We start from the raw sequence: 26,252 nt of genomic DNA on the forward strand, positions 1-26,252 counted from the left end.
ACACTTTTGCTTGGGAAAGGCTGTATGCGTGGAGGCGGGAATGCTCCTGAATAATCAGTGATTGACAGCTGAGAGACAAAAGGGTTGCATAATGAGCCACATGAGCCTTGTGGGGATGTTTAACAGGAATGTAACTTTCTCTGTAGTAAAACCATGATGGTTTACTTTTCAATTTAAATGTAAATACACACTATATATATATATATATATATATATATATATATATATATATATATATATATATATATATATATATATATATATATATATATTACATTAATTTCACATGTAGGCTATAAGTTACCTTTTAAAAACCATAGTAGCCTAATCAAAGTGAACACAGGGATTGTGTGCAGCAAAAAGCTCAAAAGAACAACTGCCTATCGTTGTTTGGACTCTTAGTTGTGTTTTTGTAATCATTATATCATTATAGTAGAAACACAACAAGAGACAAGCATGATAAACTTGCACGATAAACTTGCTCAATGTTTGTTTACAGCCGCCGCCATTACCTCACGTGTTGCTCATGAAAGCAGCCGGCTTGTTCGACTTCATGCGGCGCTGCAAAGATCGACAGCCGGGTGACGTCAAACTACCGCGAGAGTGATCCGCGAAATCATATAGAAGAGTTTGCTTTTAAATCGCTCTCGCGAAACTCTGACGTCATTCGGGTGCCGGTTCTTGTGGCGCCACATTAAGTCGAACAAGCCTCTTAACTTATGTGTGCACATGCGAGTGATCCTGTGTTTAATAAACGTGCTGTGCGGAGATATATGCTTAGACGCAACTAAATAAGGATTGTACTGTTTGCAGTCGCGTATTTTATAAGAATACCAAAAACCGCGTTGATTTCCTGACTCGCGTGTTTGTGCATGCGTTTCCCATTGCGTGAACTGTTTGACGGAAGACAAAGAAAACTCTCGCGTCTGGAGATAGTGACACACATACGCAAGTAAATAAGGATTGTACTGTTTTCAATCGCGTATTTTATAAGAATACCAAAAACCGCGTCGAGTTTCCTGACTCGTGTGTTTGTTTATGTGTGTTCCCCTCGCGTGAAATGTTTGACGGAAGAACAATGAAAACACTCGCGTCTGGAGATACTGACACACATACGCAAGTAAATAAGGATTTAGATGTCATGTTTTGGTGCAATCGGATGAAACAACAAGGAATGGAGAGACTGGGTTGTGGACTGGATTGCGTATCCATTGACTGCAGGAGGCACAAGTTATGCATATGGATGTCTCTGCTCATTCACTTCAATGGCGCGGGGGCGTGGCGATCTCTTCTCATTACAGATAATCAGGTAACATTAAAAAGACGGTCCCTCTCCTACTTCTCATACAGTTTACACCGAATGACAATATATGTTTTCGATCTCACTTACATCATGTAAAAGCTGACATTCCAAGCATTATGTAGACATTTATCTTTTGTTTATAAGACATGTATTTGTGAAGTTACAGTTAATTTTCTGACGCGTTTCTGAAATGGCTTCACTGAGGGAGAGAGAACAAAACGCGCATCATGTTTATTTTCTTAATTTTGCGAAAAGCACAACATTCTGTTTTTATTGGGAGTGGACATAAAAAAAACTAGACACTTTAACGTTTTAAATGATGTATAAATCATATCTGTATGTCCAAAATCTGCAGAGTTATCTAAGTCTCTTTACGGAGTGATTGAAATATAAAGAGTTGGCGGCGCCCGCGCCGCAGCCGACCCCAGAGTGTTAAGTACTACTAAACTGCAAAGGAAAAGCAAATTGAGCCAAAGTAAAGCGAGCCATGTCGTACTGACTGTAAGGATTTTGCACAAATATGCTATATTTGAAGATTAATTCCTCAAATGTAAATGACAGTTTAGTCAACCACTACTTTGCACTGGTAACAGGGCTGGAGTGGGGCCACTTTTCAGCCCGGGAGTTTCAGGCCCAAGACCGGCCCAGTTTTTCCATGGTGGAATTCCAAATTAGCACTTTTTCCAAATTGGATAAATGAAGCAACAGTTCTTACTATTGTGTAGCTTTTATTAATACCACGGTTCAACAAATAATGTAAAGGTTAAATAATAATTCACGTATTCACTACAAAAAATAATTAGTAATTAAAATAAAATAATAAAAAAGTCATTTTACTGCATACACAGATCAAGCTTGAGTTTTGTTATGAATATTTAACTGCATATTATTTGCAAAGTCTATGAATCGCAAAAACATGCTAATATTTTAATTACATTTTATATTTTGCTTGTGAATAGGTTGCCAAATAATTACGTTGCTAATGCTAATCATTACTAGGCCTATTTCTCTTTACCTGTTGCCACTTGTGTTTAGTTTAGTTTAGTTTAGTTTAGTTTCTTTATTTGTCTCCCTTGGGAGAAATTTGTCTTGGACAGAGAGTCTGCCGCACTGGACGTACAAAAAGACACTTACATTTACATATATGTGTAAAGCAATACTTTGAGGTGCAATACAATTTATACAGATAAACCTATACAAACACAAATCCCCCCCTCGATCCACCCACCACCAACACACACATTCATTTTGTACTGTTTAAATGTTTAACTGACAATGGGATAAAGGAAAATTTGTATTTGTTGTACCTACACAAAGGTACCCTAAATCTCTGTCCTGAGTTCATCAAACTATATTCAGAGTAAAGCACATGTGTGGTGTCCGATATAATACATTTTGCTTGTCTCTTTATGGCTTGGTCAAACAGCTCCTGTGGAGTAAGGGGATGGGTACCCATAATTTTCCCCGCCGTTTTAACCAAGCTCGAAATCTGTGCTTTAGATTTGTTGTTTGTCCTCTTGAAAATAAATAGGTAAGCTTGGCACAATTGGCATCACCCTCCTATAACGCCTTTCTTTTCTTCAACCTGGCTTGTTCAGCCCCTCCTGAACCCACCCATCCTCCCTAACGCGCATCGTTACGGTAGGGCTGGGGTCCAGCTATCGGTAGGCGCCAGCAGTAGCCTACCTAAGAAAAATTAGCGTTACGGATCGAACCAACTCTATGGGAGAACTCCCTCACATGGTACAACCAATGCAGAGGCTGCGCGCTGCGGTGTCAGAATGCGTTATTTAAGAGAAGATAAACTCACTAATGTGACAAATGTAAAAAAAATAAAACCTTGACTGGCCCATAAGTGAAGCGGCCCACCGGGAATTCTCCCAGTTCTCCCGATTACCCACCCCGGGCCTGACTGGTAACATTATCAATACCACATTCAAAATTGAGAGCTGAAGCATGATTTTCAGTCAAAAGCAGCTCGATCCTGAAGCTCACCTCCAGGAAATCAAGTCTCTTGACCTTTACAGAGACCCAGCAGAATAACACAATGATCGTAGCTCTGTTTTTGTACAGCCTCATTGACCACCAGTATAGAGGAAACAGTGTGTCTACAGTCACATTTGTACAATGATTATGCTTTACACATGTAATGTAATGTCTTTTAAACACTATTTTATTCATTCAAATAAAGGTCACAAAGTGCAAAATACAATCAACGCACTTGGATTTTTTTTTACCTTTACTGCTTATTCAGTGTTCAGTAGCTTTACAGAATGATCTGATTTTCTGATCTGATCGTTGTGCTTGTAAACAAACTCATTTGCTATAATGTTCAACTGCTATAGAATTGTAATCATAATTTTCATCATCGTTGTTTTTGACTATTATGGAAATATCTTATGATGATAGCGTTACCCGGAGACATGGCAGAAGCTCACGTTTGTGTTAGAGCGGAGGCAGATGCCAGTGTTGGTCTTCAGGGTGATATCATGTCATCACAAAGCTGAGAGAAAGCCTTATGTCGGCGAAACAAAGCAAAAAGGAGAGCAAAGGGTCAGGAGAATGAAACCACAACAAAAGACATGCGAGGAAAAAACAAGGCAATTTTCACTCTCCTTGTTACTGGGGAAACTTGGGTTCACGATTAAGACCTTCCTGTGGAAAGCAATTCGTGGCCACTTCCTGCACGTTTTTTTTATGAAAGTTGTAATAGACTTCCTGTCACTTCCGTGAAATGGAGACCACAGATTTACGATCTCATTTATGTCCAGACTTTACAGCGTTGGGCTCATGGATCGGTCTAATGAAACCCGCCCTGGGTTCAATCCCAGAGGGACCTTAGGGACCGTGCAAAGCTCTGTAATTGGTTAATCCTTTCCGTAGTGTGTTAATAGTGGCTTTACAGTAAAGGCCAGGTAGAGAGCATGCACAATAGTTGTACGTGACCCTTGAGCCGCCTATTGATCGTACACTTTCCGTTTTCTCAATTGGACGTCGATACCCGGGTCGCTTCCTCTTTGGAAGGGAATGTGTGGGTGTGCGCTATGGTCTCATGCTGCGGGATTGAGGCTGGTAAAGGTCGAACGTTGTGTGAGAGCATGTGGGGGTTCACGGTAAGGGCGGAGGGATGAAATGGAGCCGCTGTCAGGCTTTGGCACCGGTTCGGCTGAGTAAGAACCTGCCACTTCGAGTCTGAAATTAGACCTGGGCATCTCCCCCCTCAGCAACTATCTGCTTTCACTCCATCTCTCTCAATTTCTCTCTTTGTCTCTCTATCTGAGCTTAGTTATCTCACATCACATTTTGGATTTTAGCTTTCGGTTTTTTGTACCTTGCTTTTGACGTCTGTGTTTGTTGAGGGAGCGTGGACCTGTGGGACATGCATTTAGGCCAATTATCCTCCTGCGGTGTCTGCTCGCACCATTTAGCCCATGATGTCATCCCTATTCAGTGAGCCGGGCTAGATGGATTTCTGATCTCCCATCAGCCCCTGCTTATAGATGCTGTTGTTATCTCGGTAATAGCTTAGGGCTCAACAACAATTTCGATTCTCACACCGCGTCCTTACCCGATACGCCATAACAATTTTCGAACGACAAGTAATCTTTCAGAAAATTTAAATGCTGCATGGTGTGACAAGTTACAAATAATCAGAACATGCCGATGTTTATTATATATCACTTTGACGTCACAGATATAAAACCCAAGCCACCAAAAATGTATGGTCGCTCATTTCTTGTGGCAGGTGCGCATTGAATCTGGTTAGGAAAAGATGTAAGATGCTAGGTGATCATCAGTCAATTGAAGCCACTTATATTCACGTACTTGCCAGGCTGCTGACTAAGATCCACACCGTGCTCACGTTTTGGATTTCGCCGATATTAAGGCTATGCACAAACTATTGACTTAATATTGTAAGTTGCACATAGTAATTAGATTTTTCCTGCAGGGTGTTAAATGCAAATGAGAGGTAAACACAGACACATGCACAAAGTCAGCAGCACACCTTTTACGGATGACAGCTCAAGCGTCACTAATTAAACATTGGTTCGGCATTGTGTGTTCATAAATAACCGGCCTATTTTGTAACACACACCCACATACAGACTATGCCGTGGATAGGAAGATAAAGCAAGGATAGATGATACACACAGGTGAGTAATGTGAAGTATGCCTGTGCCCCCTGATCTCTGCTCTGCCATTAGCGGTAGATGAGCGGAAATTAGTGCAGAATGAATTGGTGGGAGGTAATGAATCCGAGGGTGATTCTAATCAGTTCTTAAATTAAAACTCAACGCTTATGCAACATTAATGAACAGAAAGCGTGTTTTATGTGAAAGCGCAGCTCGCAATCGGCCCCCTGGCACATATCTCCCACCCGTCGGATAGGCACACGTGTCGTGTCGATGCTTAACATGTGAGGTGCATGTTGCGCACCGATGATTGATGCGACAGTTTTATTCGCTTGAAAGACCGCGGGCAGCAGATTGGCAGATAGATTGAGCCGGACTTCGACGCTAACCGCATCTGACATTCTCAGACACCAATGCCGCAGGTCCATCGAGATGGGAATGAGACTGTTGATGAAGGTTATGGCAGTAATAAATTCAGCTTGTGCATTCCTTAAAGAAAGACACGCTCTCATATCAGATCCGAGTGGTCAACGGAGAAGACCACCGGCACGTCCTGGCTCAGGGCAAGACGTAGTTAAAATGACAGATCTGTCCATACTGATCACACAGGGCAGGTTTGATTTCTGTTTTGGCTCACTTGTCACATCTTTTGGAAAACTCCTACCAACCTGGCGGAGTGGTACTCACGTGTGTTTAATGATACGGACATAAAGCCTCATAAAATCACTACTAATACCCAAAAGACCTTTTAGACCTGACAGGTGCTGAATGTCAGCCCAGTGGAAAATAGCACTGCACGCACACAGGGCATTTATAACAGTATGTGGCATTCTTATGCAAATGTACTGTACAAGCGGGAGTCGAAGGGAACGAAAGAGGCTAATGACCAACCTTATCAAACTTGAGTATGAATCCCAGATGAGAGCGTACGTGTGTGTGTGTGTGTGTGTGTGTGTCAAGCGTTCGTCTCTGTCTCCCATGCCTTTGGGCTCAGCAAGCACCTTCACTGGAATGAGATGGAAGAAATTGTGTGTGTCCTAATCTACTGGGTCACATGCAGCAGTTCTGTTTATTTTTAGACCTTTGTTGTGGGCTTGTTGTAACTCATAATAGGGGGCCCAAAGGAACGCTGACGCTCTTCACCAACACCTATTTAGGTGCCTAAGTGATATTTTAAGGCATAGCAGGTGCTCCCTGGTCTCTTAAGAAAGGTAGGCAATTTGCTTAGGTGTCCTCTTAAAAGTGCCAAAAAAATGCATTGTTACAGTATGTTAAAATATAACTTTATTAAGTAATACAGTTTTACATATCCATTTACAACCCAAGGGCTCTATTTTAACGATCTACTCGCATTGTCTAAAGCGAACGGTCTTAACGCGTGTGTCCGATTCCCCTTTTGCTAATTTAGCGAAGGGAAAAATTGTTTGTGCGCCCAGCACACGGTCGGAAATGCTTGTTCCTATTCTTGTAATGAGTAATGGGTGTGTTTGGGGCGTAACGTGCAATAAACTAATGAGAGTCTTATCTCTCATCCCCTTGAAAAGCCAGTTGTGCTGGCGCTATGTCTAATCCCTATTTAGATGACGGACTTTGTAAACTGAAAAACTAAGCGGAGGAAGAAGATCCCCAGTTTAAGATTAATGTTAAATAATTGCGTTGTTTTCATTTGTATTGAAACTGTTATTTTTGGATTGAAACCTTTAAAAGCCGTTTTCTTTTAGTAATGAAAGCAAAAATAGCATGCCTTCAATTGTATGTATAGAGGTAAATGTATGGATGTCCAACATCACCAAAAAATAAGTATGTAAGAAAACGTTTGCACTCCAAAAATACTTTATTTGTAACAAACAGGAGATAAAGAATTTACAAACGTGTGGATGGCCTTCAGCACTGGGACAGCGCCATGACAGCATTACTTAAAAATGTTTCTCATCTACCCATATTCACAGGTACAGAGTCATCATACACAACACATCCACGTGGCAGCATTCAAAAAACATTCAAACACTGATCAAATATTTGCATTTGTTTAAAGCAAATCATTCAATCACCCACCAGGCTACAGGTGAAGCTGCTCTGTACACCTTCTAACGTCTTATAATCGGTCCTCATTTATGTCCAAGAGACTCAATAATTAAAATTTTTCATTATAAAAAGGGTTTTGTTCTGCTGCGCATCCATGTGTGTGATAAGCAAACGCGCATTGTCGTCTTGTATTACGAACGCGCTCATTAAATAACAAAAACAATATTGCGACCAGGTTTTTGTTGGTCAATGGCGTAGTCTATTTTAGTTGCCTCAAAATAGTAACGCGCCACCAATGCACCTTAACACACCTCGTTTTTAGACCAGAACACCCATGAGCGCAAAATTAAGCGCAAATGCATTTGCTATTTAAACAACAAAAATGATAATTGCGCCGGGTTGAAACTAGCAATAGACACAAAGCTGCATTGCACCGGTGTATGATAGAACCCTTAGGATTTCTCTCTATAACGAAAAGGGCTGTTATTGCCTATTTTGGAAGGGTCATGAATAATAATGTTGAGCTCTGCTTTGATTGGCTGTTTTACAGCATGACTCATGTCACTCAATTTTGAGGAATAATCAGTTATTCTAATGGACGTTTCTGAGTGGTAAGTTTGTTTTTTCAGTACCTGCAAAACGTAACTGTAATGTCAAAAGTAGAACTTTAGCCTAAACGCTAGCATATAGCATTAACTAGCATATAGCGCTAACAATTATTTTTAGCATTATTTTTAACAACTTTGTAATTAAATGTGACTTTTGCATGCACAAGATTGACATAAAAAAAAGATAGAAACAATTGTGTTTGAGGCTCACGATATGTCATTACCTTGAACAGAACTCTTATATATCTAAGGTAAATACACCCTGCGTCTCAATCCCCTCCAAGCTCCCGAGGTCGTGAATCAGTATATCGTGTATGCATAATTTACAGCTGTTATTCATCAACAAGCGGCAAAATAAACATCTCTCTGACTTAATTTTTAAACACTTGTTAAAGTATATTTTGAAAAACACTTTTCTCTAACATATACAGTACTGTGCAAAAGTCTAAGGCAGTGGTTCTCAAACTTTTTCAGCGTGCTGCCCCCCGTGTGTACAGATCTATCCTTCGCGGCCCCCACCCAAAGAAAAGTTATGACAAATGTGTTCTAAGACGTAACATTTTAATTAAACAAAACATATTAAATTATACAAAGTAGTGCTGTTTGTTAGTAGCCTTATTTTTTTAGGTTGAATTACACAGAATTTATGATAAATTAATGTATTTTATAAAATGTCATAAAACTGGGGCCCCCCTGGCACCATCTCGAGGCCCCCCTGGTGGCCCCGGCCCCCAGTTTGAGAACCACTGTCTTAGGCCACCATGGCACAATTAGATGTGTTGTTTTTGCAATGTTATAGTGATCATATATAATTGTTTCTCAGTCTCTTTAATATAATACATCCAGAAAATACAGGAAATGTGTATATAGTATTTAAAACTGTGTAAAAATGTAAACTGATGTGTCAAGGGTAAACTCGCCTTCCACTTCTGAGCAATAGCAGGAAACTGCAGGATCTCTTAAACCTAAATCAAATTAAATCCTAATCCTAAATCTTTTTAAAAAATCAATATTTTTGCTTCATTCAGCTCAAAAACGCTCAAGATGTGTTTAGTGCCAAAAGAGGTCACACTAAACACTGACGATGCCTAAAGAAGACATTTAGTCCTGAAAATTTAATTTTTTTTGTACATATTTTCTGTATTTTCTGTTTGTATCTTAATAAAATAGATTGAAAAATAAATATGTATGAACATTAAAACTTCTAAAACAACAAGTTTGGTGGTGGTGGCGTAAGACTTTTGCACAGTACTGTATGTGCATAAATGTAGAGAAATATTACTTTCCTTTCCTGTCTAGCAATGTGTATTTATATTAAAACAAAAACAAATTTAGCATTTTATGAAGTTCATTGAGTTGGCCTGCGTGATTTTCTTAAAATGGCAGACTCCTCGATCAATGCCCTGACTACTGAGCAAGGGAGCTGATTGAGACACAGCCACAGTTTTACATTCTACAGCACCTTTAAGACACCTACTGTAATTTGAACACAGTTCCAATGCAGCATGCAAAAATCAATCTCATAATACATTAGGACAAGCTTAGTACAATATAAATCCAATATGGCGGCCAGCATGAGTGAAATGTTGATTGTACTCTAAATATGATTCATGAAATCGATATATATATTTTTATAGAGTATTACATCGTTTCTCTGTGTCACCTTTATTGAAATGAATTATTGGCCCGGACCTTTGTGTTCTGTCTGTGCAAAGCCCTTTGTCTACGGTGAAGCGGTGGACCGCATGGCAGCTCACTAGATTATAGAACAGACTTAAAGAAGAGTAAGAGAAGAAAATAAAGTGAAAAATTAAGGCAAAATATAGAAAATAAATCAGCAGGATAAGTCATTTGAGGAGCATAGATGCAAACGCTTCTAAATGCCACCTCTGTCAAAAATGAGATAATGATATTAACCGGATGCTCTCTGCACATATTATACAGTACAATCATTAAATACTTTTGCTTAATCCAAGCTTTAGGTCATTCAGAATTACTGCTTTGTTGGTAGAAATTATTAAGGGTCTGATTAAAAATGCTAATTTACAAGAAAACATGTCAGACACACTGAGGGTTTTGCATCTAAGCTCTTCAATTTTCACCTGTGCAAAGAGATATAGTTAAAAATACAGGCATCATTAGACGGTTCACATGTATTGCAGCTCCAGAATTTTTTTTACTAGGTCAAAAACCTGCATGTTGCTTTATTAAATCCCAAAAAAAAAATTCTAGGAAAAAACAAAACTAGCATACTGAATGAGTTGGTTGCCAAGGGAGCAAAAAGCAGTGAGTTATTACCAAACACACAATGAAATCTGCCTGAACCCAAAATAAAGTTCACTTGTTCGTCTGCCCATTCAGTCTTAATAATTAATAGTAAACGAACTTGCTATCCTCAAAGTGAACTCTAAACCTGAGGCCAGGACTTGAGCCCCAAGTTCAACCCCCCAGCCCCCTAACCATACACCCACCATTCTAACACAACAGAACTTCACAGATAAAGAAAGGTGATGGGGAGAAGGAGGGATGCTGGAAGACTTGTCGCTGGGACAAGAGGCATGGAGACTTAGGGGACGCAAATATGTCATTTTCAATGTAGATGCGCGACACGCGTGCTCAAATAAAGAACGATATGGTGCGACAAGCTCTTTTTTTTCCAAGCAGGTGCCGCAGCGGGTCAGAATACTTTTCAGAAGTTTGCTTTCCCGTTTACCTATCAACATTGGGTCATGTAAACATTGAATCATTACGTATTAACTCAAGATTGAGGAACAGCTGATCATAGCTGTACAGAGATACAAGGAATGAATGATCTGGTCAATGATCTGTCCATGGAGACACATTACTGAATCTATGGGCTGAGTCACTGTGGCTCAATTTTGCTTACCAATGGCACATGCTACCGGAGCGCAACCACCTTGGAAATAAGGAGGAAAGCAGTGTCATTCCATGCTGATTTAGACACGAAATGTGATCTGTCCCTTAAATATGCTCTTAAAGTGACACTACAGCCAATTATCAAAATTACTCAATGATTTTACTCACCCTCAAGCTATCCGAGATACATACATTCGATTTTCCAAGCTTATAATAGGAGAAACCAGGGATCAGGAAACAACTTCCGACTTTGAAGCCCAAATAGTGCTCCCGTCCTTTACAGAGGTAATCACTGTGTAACGTGCCCATGGCAACCAACGCTCACTACGCTAAAACTCTCGCGCGAGTCCAAGATGGCGTAGTTACCAGACAACATGATCTCACAAAGTTCCGTGGTATAGTCACGGATAAATGAGCAAAATATTCTGTGTCATTGTCACGGATCTCTGCATTTACCACAGACTTTCTTTTCCGTGTCAGTTTCACGTATTGGTTACTCAATTGTTTTTCCTATTTTTAAACCATTGTCGCTTGGGTTTGGGGTTAGATTTAGAGTTTGGGTTAGATGTCACTTTAACTATTGGTTGATAAAAAAAATCCAGATTTTTAAGCAATTGTCACCTGACATTAGGGTTAGAGCTGGGTTTGGGTTAGGATGTCATTTTATGTAACAGAGAGTCGTTCTAACCCCAAACCCAAGCGACAATGGTAAGAAAATAGGAAAAACAACTGAGTAAGCAATACGTGAAAATGACACAAAAAAGAAAGTCTGTGGTACGGACACGGAAAAATGCGAAGATCCGTGACAACGACATGGATAAATGAGCAAAATATGTTATAGTCACGGAAATTCATGAGATCAGAAGCTAGTTATTTCGGTTTATAAAGTTTGAAATATGGATTTTTTTTTACAAAATCGCATCAACTACCCGCAGAAGACCTTTATGAGTCTCCAGAGCCATGTGGATTACTTCTGTGAAAGATGTATGCATCTTTTGGGTTTAAAGTCAGAATTTGTACCTTGATCCCTGTTTTCCATTATAAAGCTTGGAAGGGCTTGGACATTTACTAAAATAACTCCAAATGTGTCCGTCTGAAAGATTTGCTTAAGTACATCATGGGGTAATTTTCATATTTTGCTGGAGTATCCCTTTAATGATGATTGACAGGCCTGAATGTTTAGGAAAGCAAAATATACGGATGATCAAGAAAATTTTTATTATTTATAATAATATAATAATAATAATATTTATTTTATCAGTAGATGTATTATTGTCTTTATCTGTATTTTCGGAAACTTTTATTGCCTCATTTACTAATGGACACCTTAACATTTCAGGGCCCGCAAAATTTTAAAATCCCTGGTAGCGCTTTGGGCAGACACCCTTTAATTTTTGGTAGCCCGAAATTAATATAAGTAGCCCGAATAAAAAATACACTGTTTAATGTAGAACATTGATAAATCCTGGATTTCCATGTAAGCCAACTATTCCTGCCCATCCCCAGCTAACATGGTTCCCAAAATGTTTCCCTATTTTCCAAGGTTTTTGGTTAGCCAGGAATGTTTTCTTTAAAGGTGCAGTGTGTAAATTTTAGCGGCATCTAGTGGTGAGTTTGCGAATTGCAACCAACGGCGTTGTCCACAGCTCACCCCTTGCTTTTGAAACCCATAGAGAAGCTACAGTAGCTGCCACCGGACAAACTTGTCATCGGTGGAGACAACTTAGTAAAAAGAATTGTCCGTTAAGGGCTTCTGTAGAAAAATGGTGGCACAAAATGGTGACTTCCATGTAAGGGGACCCTCTTTGTATGTAGATAAAAAGGTCTCGTTCTAAGGTAATAAACACATAGTGGTTCATTATGAAAGGCCTTTGTACACCCCTGATAATATAGTTTTGTATATTATTTTGCATTTCTGTCAAGAGATCCTTCTAAAAATGACACACTGCACCTTTAAGAAAATGAACATTCCCTAATGTTATTTTTAGGTTATTTTAAAGTTCCCCTAACGTTAGAATAATTTAATTGTTATATTACTGAAATATTATTATTACCAGTGACTTTAACAAAATATAGAAGACTTAAAGCAAATATTAAAAAGGAATAAACATTTAATTCCCTTTAGGTTAACAGATCTTACCATAGCCATTTATTTTTGCTAGAATAATGTTAGATTCTGAGGTAAAACGACGTCGGGCTAGCGATTTTGCGAGCCCTGCATTTGTGAAATTGCTTATCTGTAAAATCTAGTCAGCTACATAATCTAATAATGAGATCAGAAGCATCAAAGGTTGAATTCTCAATTTGATTTTGATCTTGACATGACCTTACTCAGTCTTATTAAAGATATCAAGGTTATATTTTCACAGAATGTCCTTTACATTATATTGGATGATTTCATGTAAAAAACAGCAAAAAAATGGCTATTCACAGGCAGGGTCACGTTTTGTAAAGTTTCATTTTGCCAGCCAGGCTAATAAAGCTTTAATGAGTTGATTTGCAGTAATTCAAAATAAATTGAGTGGTTGAGAGAAATTGTCCAGAGACAAACACAGGAAGAAGGCCAGATGAGAGCGATTGGGATGTGGGGAGCAATGTGGAGTGTGAAAAAAGTGAAGGAGACAGAAGGAGAGAGGGATGGGAGTGGCAGGAGTGACAGGATGTGACAGTGAGCTCATGGACAGCTGCTGCTTTACTCTCCAATCACATAGTCCCTGTCTACTCGCTTATTTAATCTGATCGGAGAAGTGTGAGAGTGAGAGAGACAGAAGAAGAGTAAAGAGAGCTAGAGAAAAGGAGATTTTTAGTGCCACTCCTATTTATTGCAACTGCTATCTGTCTTTAATGACATTGATAATGACTCTGTACTTTTCTTTTCTGACTTTATTCTTCAGTTAGTCTTTGGACATCCTCACAAATACAGCAAAACACAAAAATGTTGATCATAAATGCTCATAATGGCAACAGGTTTCTATTAGGGTTAACATTTAAAATAGGGCATAATAAGTAAGTATTATTGTCGTAGCACAAAATCCATTCATATTAGCTTTAAAGGTTTGGGTGTATGTTTGTGTGTGAGCCTGTACATTGATTCTGATTAATACACAAGACATCCATCACCTGACTCCACCCCCTATGAAAAGCCGCTTTATCGATCCCAAGTGCCTCTATTTCCTCCAAGTGTCTAAGCTGATCAAAACCTCCTCGTCTCACAAATGCCACTTTCCATCTTGCTCACGTATTTTGTTGTCTATCCATTACATCTCCGGCTCTCTTTTTTCATCTCTCGATCTCTTTATCTTATGCAGGCACTGTATCCAAGCCCAGAGGAGGGTTGGCAGATCTACAGCTCGGCACAGGATGCAGATGGAAAATGCCTCTGCACCGTTGTGGCTCCGGCACAGAACATGTGTAATCGAGACCCACGCAGCAGACAACTACGTCAACTTATGGAGAAGGTGACAGTAAACTCAAACACAAATCTGAAATATTGTTTTGTGGGTTTTTGTTACACAGTTATTACACGTACAACCCACAACATTACATAATGCAGTTCCCATTAGAGAAAGTTTGCATAAGTACATGATGCAAACAGCCTCCTCAAAAGAAGATGTGTCCTAAATACTAGGAAATTGGATTTGTTTTGCTCAGAAGTTGGGGTGTTTTTTCATACCCATTAGACTGGGAATATGCAAAGAATACGTGAACTGAAAATATGTATTAAATTAGTAAATGGAGCACTCAATGCACAGTGGTTTATTAAAAGACACACATAGACCCTGTTTTATGTGGAAAAACAAACTGACATCTATGCATCTGGGGTGGGGGGGAGAGGAGAGATTATGTAAATGTAACATTAAAACTTGATGCACCACATACTGACCCAGTGTGAAAACAGACAAACAGAAAAGGGACCAGGACAGAGATAATTCTTAAAAATAAAAATAAAAAACACACCTCAGATATTTTGTCCTAATTGTTGGGAAAAGTTGAGACATAAAAATGTTGATAAATAGAGACAATAATTGTAGTTGAGCCCAAACACTGTTGGTCAACCAGCATGGGGAAACTGCTTAAGCAAAGAAATGTTACCTGGTTAAACTTGTTAAGAATACTGGTTGGAACACCACCACACATAGACTGTAAAAAAAGATGGACGATGGCTGTTCGCTCTCTTCCATTGGTGAAAAGTGAAGCCGCTAGTGTCCCGATATGGTGCTGACATCTTGGGTCTTGAGTCTGCGCAGTAGCGATTTCGGGACCAGTCCTGCGCAGTAGTAAGCAGGAAGTAAAGCCGCGAAATCAAGACCCCGCCCTCGCAGAATGCGCATACCACACGATATTACAGCTGTCAATCATGACGTGACACCACCGTTTTATATTATTAAATAACTAACTAAAACCAACTTATTTTAAAAACAAACACTTGCATTTACATCAGCGTGATAAAAACTACAGTAAATGACAGAAACCAGCTTCGTAAAAAAGATAATTAAAGTTTAATTAAATTGTTAAGTTGGTCTCCAGTCCCATTGAATAACATGGGGAGGCGGGGTTTATGACCTATACTGGGACCAGTCACAGGGGGGGGGGGTCGAGACGTTTTGGCTTCACTTTTCAGGGCTTGTGCGGCACACTTGCCACCACACAGAAAGTGTGAGTGAAAAGACTGTAGAAATATGATGATGAAAGAGATGTGTTTTGCTACAGTAAGAGATAGATACTGATTCAACTTATATCTGTGGTTCAGTCAGTTGGAAGCTAAAAGCAGAATGTTGGCATGAAAAGAGTTTCAGTGGACTAGACTCTTTCCTCCTCCTTCAATCTTTTATCTCACCAGCCTTCCGTGGTTTCTATCCTCATTGGTGAAGAGCAGCCCATTAAGTCCCAATTGACATCATGCTTGTTGATTTAGAAAGAGCTTTGGAATCATACAATTCAAAGCAGCTGTTTAAGTAGCTAATGAGGACAGTTGATGAAGGCACGGATGAAGAAAGTGGTGGAGTGAGGAATCGACTGACATTCAACCTTTTTTTAGATGGAGTTCAAAGAAAGCAAATCTGAGATGCTAAATGTACGATTCAGTCAGGGTGGATCAATGAGACGTGACTCCTGTGTCCTGAGCTCACAGTCTACCTTAACATCTTCCACAAAATGTACCACAAACTGCCACAAAACATGGCTTAAATTCTACACAAAATGCGTGGCCCCGGAAGCATTGTGCCTGAAATTTTGCCACAATTTGCTTCAAATTCTTCACAAAATGTCCCTCAATCTCTGTAACAAATGTTGCCACAAAACATGCCTCAGTTTCTGCCACAAAATGTCTCTCAATCTCTTTCACAAACTTTGCCTCAAATTCTGCCACAAAATGTCCCTCAATCTCTGTCAAAATTAAAATGTCCCTAAATCTCTGTCACAAATTTTTGCCACAAAATGTCTCTCAATCTCTTTCACAAACTTTGCCTCAAATTCTGTCACAAAATCACCCTCAATCTATGTCATAAAATGTCCCTCAATCTTTATCACAAATTTTGCCACAAAATGTGCCTCAGATTCTGCCACAAAATGACCCTTAATCTCTGTCACAAAATGTCCCTCAATCTCTGTCACAAACTTTGCCTCAGATTCTGCAACAAATGACTCTCAATTTCTGTCACAAATTTCTGCCACAAAATGTGCCTCAGATTCTGCCACAAAATATCCCTCAATCTCTGTCATAAACTTTGCCTCAGATTCTGCCACAAAATGACCCTCAATTTCTGTCACAAATTTCTGCCACAAAATGTGCCTCAGATTCTGCCACAAAATGACCCTCAATCTCTGTCACAAACTTTGCCTCAAATTCTGCCACAAAATCACCCTCAATCTCTGTCACAAAATCTCCCTCAATCTCTGTCACAAAATCTCCCTCAATCAATGTCACAAATTTTTGCCACAAAATGTGCCTCAGATTCTGCCACAAAATGACCCTCAATCTCTGTCACAAATTTCTGCCACAAAATGTGCCTCAGATTCTGCCCTCAAATGAGCCTCAGATTCTGCCCACAAAATGACCCTCAATTTCTGTCACAAATTTCTGCCACAAAATGTGCCTCAGATTCTGCAACAAAATATCCCTCAATCGCTGTCACAAACTTTGCCTCAAATTCTGCCACAAAATGTCCCTTAATATCTGTCACAAAATGTCCTCCAATCCCTTCACAATTTTGCCACAAAACATGCCTCAGATTCTGCCACAAAATGTGCCTCAGATTCTGCCACAAAATGTCCCTCAATCTCTGTCATAAAATGTCCCGCAATCTCTGTCACAAATTTTTGCCACAAAATGTGCCTCAGATTCTGTCACAAAATGTCTTTTAATCTTTGTCATAAACTTTGCCTCAAATTCTGCCACAAAATGTGCCTCAGATTCTGTCACAAAATGTCTATTAATCTTTGTCATAAACTTTGCCTCAAATTCTGCCGCAAAATGTGCCTCAGATTTTGCCACAAAATGTGCCTCAGATTTTGCCACAAAATGTGCCTCAGATTCTGTCACAAAATGACCCTCAGATTCTGTCACAAAATGTCTCTCAATCTTTGCCTCAATTTCTGCCACAAAACGTGCCTTAGATTCTGCCACAAAATGTCTCTCAATCTCTTTCACAAACTTTGCCTCAAATTCTGCCACAAAATGTCCCTCAATCTCTGTCACAAACGTTGCCTCAAATTCTGCAACAAAATGTCCCTCAATCTCTGCAACAAATGTTGCCACAAACTTTGCCTTAAATTCTGCCACAAAATGACCCTCAATCTCTGTCACAAAATGTTCCTCATTCTGTCACAAATTTTGCCTCAAAATGTGCCTCAGATTCTGCCACAAAATGTCCCTTAATCTCTGTCACAAACTTTGCCGCAAAATTCTGCCACAAAATGTCCCTTAATCTCTGTCACAAACTTTGCCTCAAATTGCCCCCTCATGTGTCCTGAAGTACTGCTGAAGTAGAACTATAGTTTAAATTAGTATATTTGTGTATAACTTTTCACTTTTAGTTAGCACAAAAATAACAATGTACTACAAATGTGCTTGCTGGTTTTTAATTATATTTTTAGTACATTCAGTTCAACCGAGTGCCTCAAAATCTACCACAAAATGTGCTCCAAATTCTGAAACAGACTTTGCCTCAAAATCTTTCAGACACTGCCACTAAGTTTGCCTTAAGCAAGGTACCTGTCCCCCATTGCTCCCCAGGCACTGCAAGAATAGCTTCCCACTATTCCAGGTGTGTGTATTCACAACTTGCAGTGTGTGTGTTTACTACTCACTGGATGGGTTAAATGAGGTCACACTCTAAGTATAGGTTACCATACATTAGTCATTACATCACTTCACTTTCACTATAAATGCTTTCACTATAACACCTGCATCCAAAGACTCACTGAAATCGAACTCAACCACTCAGACAATAACAATTTGCCAGCAATGGTGAGGCGCTAATGCTGTTGCCTAATAAAACATAGACTAATGAGGACACCTGGGTCAGTCCTTTTGTGAGAGAGATGTGTTCAGAATTAAACTACCTACCACCACCCATCCCTCTCCTTGTTTGTGTGTGTGTGTGTGTGTGTGTTTACAGCTCTTCATGACATACTCAGCGACATGCATGACAAACAGTAACAAAAATGAATGCACCGTGAATATGTGATTCGCCTAACTTGGTGCCCATGTCCAAACATTCTCAATCTAAGCGTGAGGACTGAGTCTGACGGCTATGCAGATCAGCTCATTACACGCGAGCCCTCATGCACATCAGACCAAACGTGGACATGAGCAGAATACCAGCATACAGTCTGTGTCCTGTTACAGCATGAGGGAGGGTGTGTAAATGTGTCTATGGCCTCTGGGAATTTGTGGGAGTATGTAGGAGCTGTTTAGGTGTGTGTGTTTCGCTTAATAGTCACGCTCCAATCACTCGTGTGCTTAAGTGGGCGAGATGCTCGATAGGAGGTCGGAGTATGTAGGAACTACAACAAATTGAAAGTGCCACATTGTCAAACCCTCACAGAAATGCCCTGATTGTGTTTGACTTGCATATTTTAACAGGTTCAAAATATAACTCAGTCCATGGAGGTGCTAGATCTTAGGACGTACAGAGACCTGCAGTATGTAAGGGATACGGAGAACCTCATGAAGACTGTGGACGGCAAACTAAAGACCGCCTCAGAAAATCCACGCAGCCTCAACCCCAAGAGTTTTCAGGTACAGAAACACAGCCTACCACAAAGGAAACGTATAAGGTTTTTACTTGAAATGCATAGACATACATAGACACCTCAAATTTTTGTGCTTAATTGAGACGTATCAAAGGTTTTTGAGGGAATTCGAATGCTTATCAGTTATGTATACCCAGACCCAGCACGAGGATGCTAGGTCTGGGATTGCGAGGATTCAGTGTTTGAGTCTTCGTATGTACAATTAGTTTTTAGCTTTGAGCTGTGACCCTGAATGCTAATATACAGATCTCGGATTATTATCTCTTTTATCTCTCGAAAAGGACGATGTGTTTGTAAGTCTGGCTCTATAAATCTGAGACATTCAACTTGAAGAAATCACTGCCACATAGAGGACTAAATAGCAGAGTGCACTTTAAGATTAGTAACATGTAGCTGTCTGCTAAGTCGAGTAGAATGGAAGCCGCAGATGGTCTTTATCTCTGGGGTATCACTCTCATTCAGTACACTCCACCAGCACTTACCCATCATCCTCCCTGTTTATCTGCAGTTTGATTTAACTCCCCAAACGCTGCATAGAAAATGAATCCGAAATGTTCCAGAAATCATTCTTCATTTATCAATACATGTTGAAAGTACCATTTTTTTCTCTGAGCTGTGAAAAATCTGTGAGATGTTCCAGTGTTAAAAGCACAATTTTAAAGAGTTGGTTTAAAATGCTGCAGCCAGATTTGGATTCGTATATAAGCAATTCCAGCATTAAAGATGTGACATTTGAAATAATGATGAATTCTTAGAGAATGCATTTATTATCAGTACATTGAACCACCTAAACCCCTGGAGTCAAAAAAAAATCAGTCTATACTCATGTTTCTATATTTATACGACGGAAACCTGCATGAGTGACAAACATCGGAAGACAAAATTTTTATGAAACTAAAGGCACAAACCAGAAGCAATAATACCCAACAAATGGAGAAGGGACATCTCTTCAAAGAACATGTACAGTAATATTTAGTTTAATTTTTATGTGCGCATTTATAAAAAAAATATAACAATGTTCTCAAATTTCGTTGTTATGGGCGTGTCAGACTTCTGAAATGTGCACTTACGTAACTATCGAAAAAAATGCTATAAAACTTTAACAGAGACTTTTAATATAATATTGACATCTAAATGTACTGATTTAAGTGTACGCAAGGGTCTGCGTACAGTGCACGTGACGCAATTTTCATCATCAGTATGCGTGTACGGTGCGCACCGCCGGATTTTTTTAAACCCCGCTTGAAATGTACGCATGCGCCTACAGGAGAATGTATTGTGTAGACCAGGAGATGCATTACATTTTTCTGTCAAATAGTCAAATAATCTTTGCTTTGTGCATTCGAAACTTTTGGGGAAAAAATTTACGTTTCGTGATAAGTTTGACATTTGTATGGAATTGCCCCAATATTAAGATATAAAAGGTGAGGTGCACAATTTTTGAGAAATGCTTTAGAAAAGGGGGTCGTGCCGAGTACCAAAACACACTTGTAGCCAATCAGCAGTTCACGAGTTCACACTTACAAATAAGTTAAGAGAATTAAATTAGTAAACGTATTTGGCGTGCTGTCCGGGGAGAGGGCTCTGAGCAGGGAATGAGCCTGAAACACAGAGTATCCCCCCCTTAAGGAAATAACTTGGAACCCCATTCAATGTGAGAGGAGATGGGGTGTAGGAGGGATTCTGAAAGATGCGAAGGATTTTCGGTGAGTTCAACTGTGATTTATATATGGCTTGCTTTCGAGCTGAATGGGTGTATTGTTGATTACCGATTGTAAGCGGCTGGTGCTATTGACTACTGATTGAAAACAGCTGAAGTCACTTAGGTAATTTATTTGACGTGTTCCTCCCGAACTTTGTTAATAAAACATCATTAAGTGTCTACTAACCGACATCGTTGCCTTGGTTGCGTATGTGTGGGGTGGGTCTATCAAAAGAAGGTCCAGATTCTATTGGGGTAGGGGGGTGTTTGTTTAGGTGATTTCAAATGTCAACATTGGCTTTCAGAGATCGTGCACCCCACCTTTAATCCTGTTTTAATATCTCTTAACTGGTTGCTAGTGCGTCATAAAGTTGACTTCAAGATACTATTATATGTTTTAAATCCCTTAAAGGGGTGGTTCAATGGTATTTCATGCATTTTTACTTATTAACACAGTTATAGAGTTGTTTCCTCATGCTAAACGTAGGCAAAGTGTCAAAAAACCAGTTGGGTGTGTTATAGAGTATTTCTGTGCCGAATGCACTTCGCCAGGGTTCGTACAAGTTTCGGAAAGTTTTTTTTTCGATTAAAGGGCTCGTTGTAGTCGTGCGTAGGTCCTACGGCGTAGCCGCGATGGCGTAGGTTCCGTGTCGGTTTTCATTTATACTTTTGCGTCGTCATCCGCGTCAACGTGCAGACCGCTGGTGGGCAGTATCCACGCGTGTAACCACAGTAGCAGCGCGACCGTCAAAGAAGAAGAAGTTTGGCAAGGTAACCCACAAACGAAGAAGAAACAGCAACTTGTTGTGTACGATTTGAGAAGACCAACAATGATGGAAGTAAATAAACAGTGACTTTCGTTGAATTTTGAGTTAAATCACTCCTCAACTTGGCCATTCTTTGTTTTCACCGTCGCAAACGGAAATACCTATGACACAGTTTTTTTTTTACCTGACGGGAGGGATTCTGGTGGACCAATCACAGCGCTTGCGGTCCGCATAGAATTGACGCGCTGTTAAAATTTTTGCAAGGTGCACGTCAGGCTACGCAGAGCTACGCACCGGCTACAGATAGCCTACACCGTAGCTACAGCATAGAACTTACGCACGACAATAAATCGGGCTTAAGGGTCCAACTGACGTTTCAGGGGTTTCTATACATATCACTTCTTTTTATGGGCACTTCCCCCGGAAAACCCCGCCCACCCATCAATCAGCGGGAGACGCTATAACTTACAAACATCACATCACGCAACAGCTTTGTTTAATTTCAAGACTCAACAATGGCACAAAATAAGAAGTGTGTCTTTGGATGTAAAGAGAAGAAAGCCAGACTTTTGTAAACAATGGATATAGTTTATTATCCAGGGTAGCAGCGGAGTTTTGCGTGTGTGTTTGATGCGCTGGATTTCTTTGAAAAGTTACAACCGGGTCATGAGTTGCATGCAGTAAGTAAGACTTCTGTGTTATGTTGGAAATAGACGCGTGCATATTATATAAATGACACGAACATGTAGTGAATCATAAGTTATAAGTGTTGTATAGTGTTGCGTGACTCGTACTCGTTCCTCCTGCGGTAGTAACTCCTCCTTCTTCCTTTTTTTATAACGTTATCGGAAAGAATCTTTGCATTTAAAGAAAAATGCACACACAAAACAGAGCATTTTTTTTCATGCAGCCACAAATGGCCATGTTCAACATCGTATAATGAAAGATCTGTGGTGTATTTTGAGCTGAAACTTTAAAGACATATTCTGGGGATACCAGAGACTATTTTAATATTGCTGAAAACACCTAGGTTAGGGGGCCTTTAATATGTGATTATTTTCATTTTTATCTTTTATGTATTCTAGACTTTTATTCTGTAAAGCACAGTGGTCAACTCTTTTTGTGTTTATTGGTGCTATATAAATGAATGAATGAATGAAACAGTGTGATTCTCAAAGCCGAGCTTTATCTCGGCGAGGCTGCTGATGAATGCGGAGAGCTCAAAGTCGCCCGTAGCAGGGCTTGGAGATTAACGAGACCAAATTTTTGTGTCTCGGAACAGGAAAATGAGATTTATGATGTGGCGCTGCAGGGCTGAGAGCAGCTCCATCACCAGATTTACGATAAACCTTAACAAGGAGGAAACAGCCCCTCCTGCGGTGAGCATGCCTTATTGATACACCTGCTGTTCGGACCCCCTTTATTGATATACCTCAGCCTGCATCTGACCTGCTATCCCTCATGGCCGTGGTAACAGATTGCCCTCGATGAGCTGAGATCAGCCGGTATGTTTCAGCTTTTCGTAGTTGCTCGGTCACGGCGAGGTGGAGATCTGACAGGTCTCTGATGAGTGGGCTCGTGTCGCCACTCTGGACTGGCAATAGATTGAGAGAGGGAGCAGATGTGCGTTAATCAATAATCAGTTAGGCGGCACCTAGACAGGAGATGCGGTTCTAATGTGAAGACGTATTGGACTGTTGAGTGAAAAATCAGTCATGCGAGTTAAAGGAAGCTGAAAGGATGGTCTAGCTGTCTGGATATGGAATTTACTGTATAGCTAATGTGCAAATTCAGAAACCTCTTTGAAGGGAAATGAATTCGTTCCGTTCTTCCTTTCTTTCCATGCCTTCATTGTATACCTTTCTTGTCCCACATCTCTGTCATAGGAGCTGAAGGACAAGGTTACTCAACTGCTCCCCCTGTTGCCAGTGCTGGAGCAGTACAAGACAGATGCGAGAATGATCCTGCGACTGAGGGAGGAAGTGAGGAATCTGTCTGTGGTACTCATGGCCATTCAAGAAGAAATGGGTGCCTACGACTATGAAGAGCTCAGACAGAGAGTACTGCTGCTGGAGACTCGCCTTCACTCCTGCATGCAGAAACTTGGTAAGATGTTTAAGGTTCCTGAAGCTCTACTGGTAGTGTGTGATGCTAATATGGCAAGCCGTTATGATTTTTATTTATTCTCAGGATATGAATTCTTGATATCAACAATTAAATTTTCACTAGTTAAAATGTTAATTCTTGATATCAGGAATTAGATTTCTACCAATAACAATAGAATTTCCACTAGTAAAAACTCAAATTCTTGGTATCAACAATTGTATTTTCACTACACTCTAAGAACGAATGTGTTAAAAACAACACATTAGTGTTGATTCTGGGACAACACACTACTAACTTGTGTTATATTTTAACACAAAATCAACACAAAATGACACATAATGTGTTAATTACACATAATGGGCACTATTTTAACGATCTGAAACGCAAGTGCGAAGCGCAAAGCGCAAGTGACTTTGTGGGCGGATCTTGGGCGCTGTTGCTATTTTCCCGGAGGGAGAAATAACTCTTGCGCCAGGCGCAAATCAATAAGGGGTTGGTCTGAAGTAGGTTCATTATTCATAGGTGTGGTTTGGGCGTAACGTTAAATAAACCAATCATAACGCTATCCAACATTCCCTTTAAACGCAAGGGCGCAAGTTCCATGGTGGGTTGCTATTATTATAACGGATTTACCAGGTTCACAGCCGCGGAGACCCACGTTCTTGTAAGAGCAGTCAATGACAGAGAAGTTGTTTTGTATGGGGATAGCAGAAACCCGCCCAAATCAGCGTATGTTAAACAGGCGTGAGAGGAAATAGCCACCATTGTCTCATCAGCTGGCATCCCCATCGTTGCGCCAAGCGCTACAATGACGCCAGCAGAGGACATCGCTGCATCCACCCCCACCGCTGAAAGCCAAGAAACGCAAGCAGTCCAACCCCAAAGTACACTTATCAAATCAAGTTCATATACATTAGGGTTTCTTATGAAAACATTTTAATTATTATTTACATAAAATAAACGTAATACAGCCACACAACAAACTTACGAAAATATTTTAATTGTTATTTGCATGAGATTTTTATGAGACAATTTATGATTTGCAAAAATAACTGTTGCATCTGTGTAGATTAGATAAGCAAAGTGTGTGCGCGTTGTGCACGCTATACATTATGGTCAAGCATGCGCCCTTAAAGTAGCATAATGAACCATGCGCAACATGCCACTGACTTTAGACTAGGTTTTTTTTTGGTCATTTGCGCAATTGTTTTTTGAAACTGCAACATAGCATCAGGTATGTTTTGCGCCGGAACACGCCTCCTTTTTTGCTCTGAACCGCCCAGGGAGCGTAAGTTCATTCCCTAGTTTGCCTAATTGCATTTCTTATATTTGAAATTTCTAGGGGTGTAAAGGATCACAAAACTTGTGATTCGGATCACATTAAGTTTTTTGAGGTACGGATCGGATCATTTTTCTGATAAGCAAAAAAACAAACAAATAAAGAAATAACAAACATTTATAAAAAAGAACAAAGTTGCACATTAAGTAAGGTCTAAAATTGGCATTGAGTACAGAAATCGAATCAAATGAATAATAACACTGTCTTTATTGTATAAATTAAATATAGTTATTATTATTTAGAGCTACAGAAGTGATTTTCTCTTTGTCTTGGGTTGTTTGATAAATATTAATGGCAGACTTAAGTAGGTTAATTGAGGTTACTTAAGATATTCATCTAATCTATACGTATACATACAAGACATAAACAAATGTTTTTATTAGAAAAAAATATAATTTTGTTTGTAAGTGTCCTGTCAAGAACAGAAGAAGTCTATGTTTGATTGCTTTTTGATACACATCTCTGTGTATGCACTTTTAAATTAACTTAAACGCTTGCAAACACAGACCAAGGGCAAATTCCAACAGCGCTTTGGAAAGGAGATGCAGCATAAAAAGTCGCTCCACATTAAGTGAAAATTACATTGTTGTTACTAGTAAAAATGTGAATTCTTGATATCAAGAATTTGCTTGTAACTAGTGACAATGTTCATTTGTGTTATCTGAAAATGTATTTCTGATATCAGTATAATTTCAGATATCTAAAATGGCTTTCTTACAAATAACAATCACATTTACTGTATGATAACAAGTGAAAATTAAATTGATATCAGGAATTATTTTGGCAGACATTTTATTGTGTACAGATAATACAGATCCGTTTATATAGTTAACGTTTTTATCTAATTTTGAGAAAATGTTTTGTTAAATAAGTTACTCTTGTATAAGTTGTAATAAGTTTTTTTATATTTTATATTTTGCAATTTAATATTGTAAATGTTTCATTTTATTACCATTACATTATATAATATTGTAAGCTATTATATTCAGTATACATTTACGGTATTTAAATATTCAGTCAGTCTTGCTCATTAAAAAACATATGGTAAATACATATTATACTCTAAGTTACTTTGGATAAAAGCCTCTATTTACCTTATTAAATAATGAAAAATATATGTGGCTAAAAAAACATTA

General features: G+C 39.4%; 1 protein-coding gene across 2 annotated transcripts in view; it reads left to right on the forward strand.

The window, feature by feature from the left end:
• olfm2a (olfactomedin 2a) overlaps positions 1 to 26,252 on the forward strand; it is a 110,795-nt gene that overhangs the window by 73,300 nt on the left and 11,243 nt on the right. For both annotated transcript variants that reach the window (XM_055188610.2, XM_055188608.2), the window contains exons 2-4: positions 14,255 to 14,404; positions 19,033 to 19,188; positions 23,558 to 23,777. In XM_055188610.2, coding sequence (XP_055044585.1) covers positions 14,255 to 14,404; positions 19,033 to 19,188; positions 23,558 to 23,777 — 526 coding nt within the window. The remainder of the gene's footprint in view (positions 1 to 14,254; positions 14,405 to 19,032; positions 19,189 to 23,557; positions 23,778 to 26,252) is intronic.

Source organism: Misgurnus anguillicaudatus, chromosome 19, assembly GCF_027580225.2.
Source record: "Misgurnus anguillicaudatus chromosome 19, ASM2758022v2, whole genome shotgun sequence".
Taxonomy (NCBI): Eukaryota; Metazoa; Chordata; class Actinopteri; order Cypriniformes; family Cobitidae; genus Misgurnus; species Misgurnus anguillicaudatus.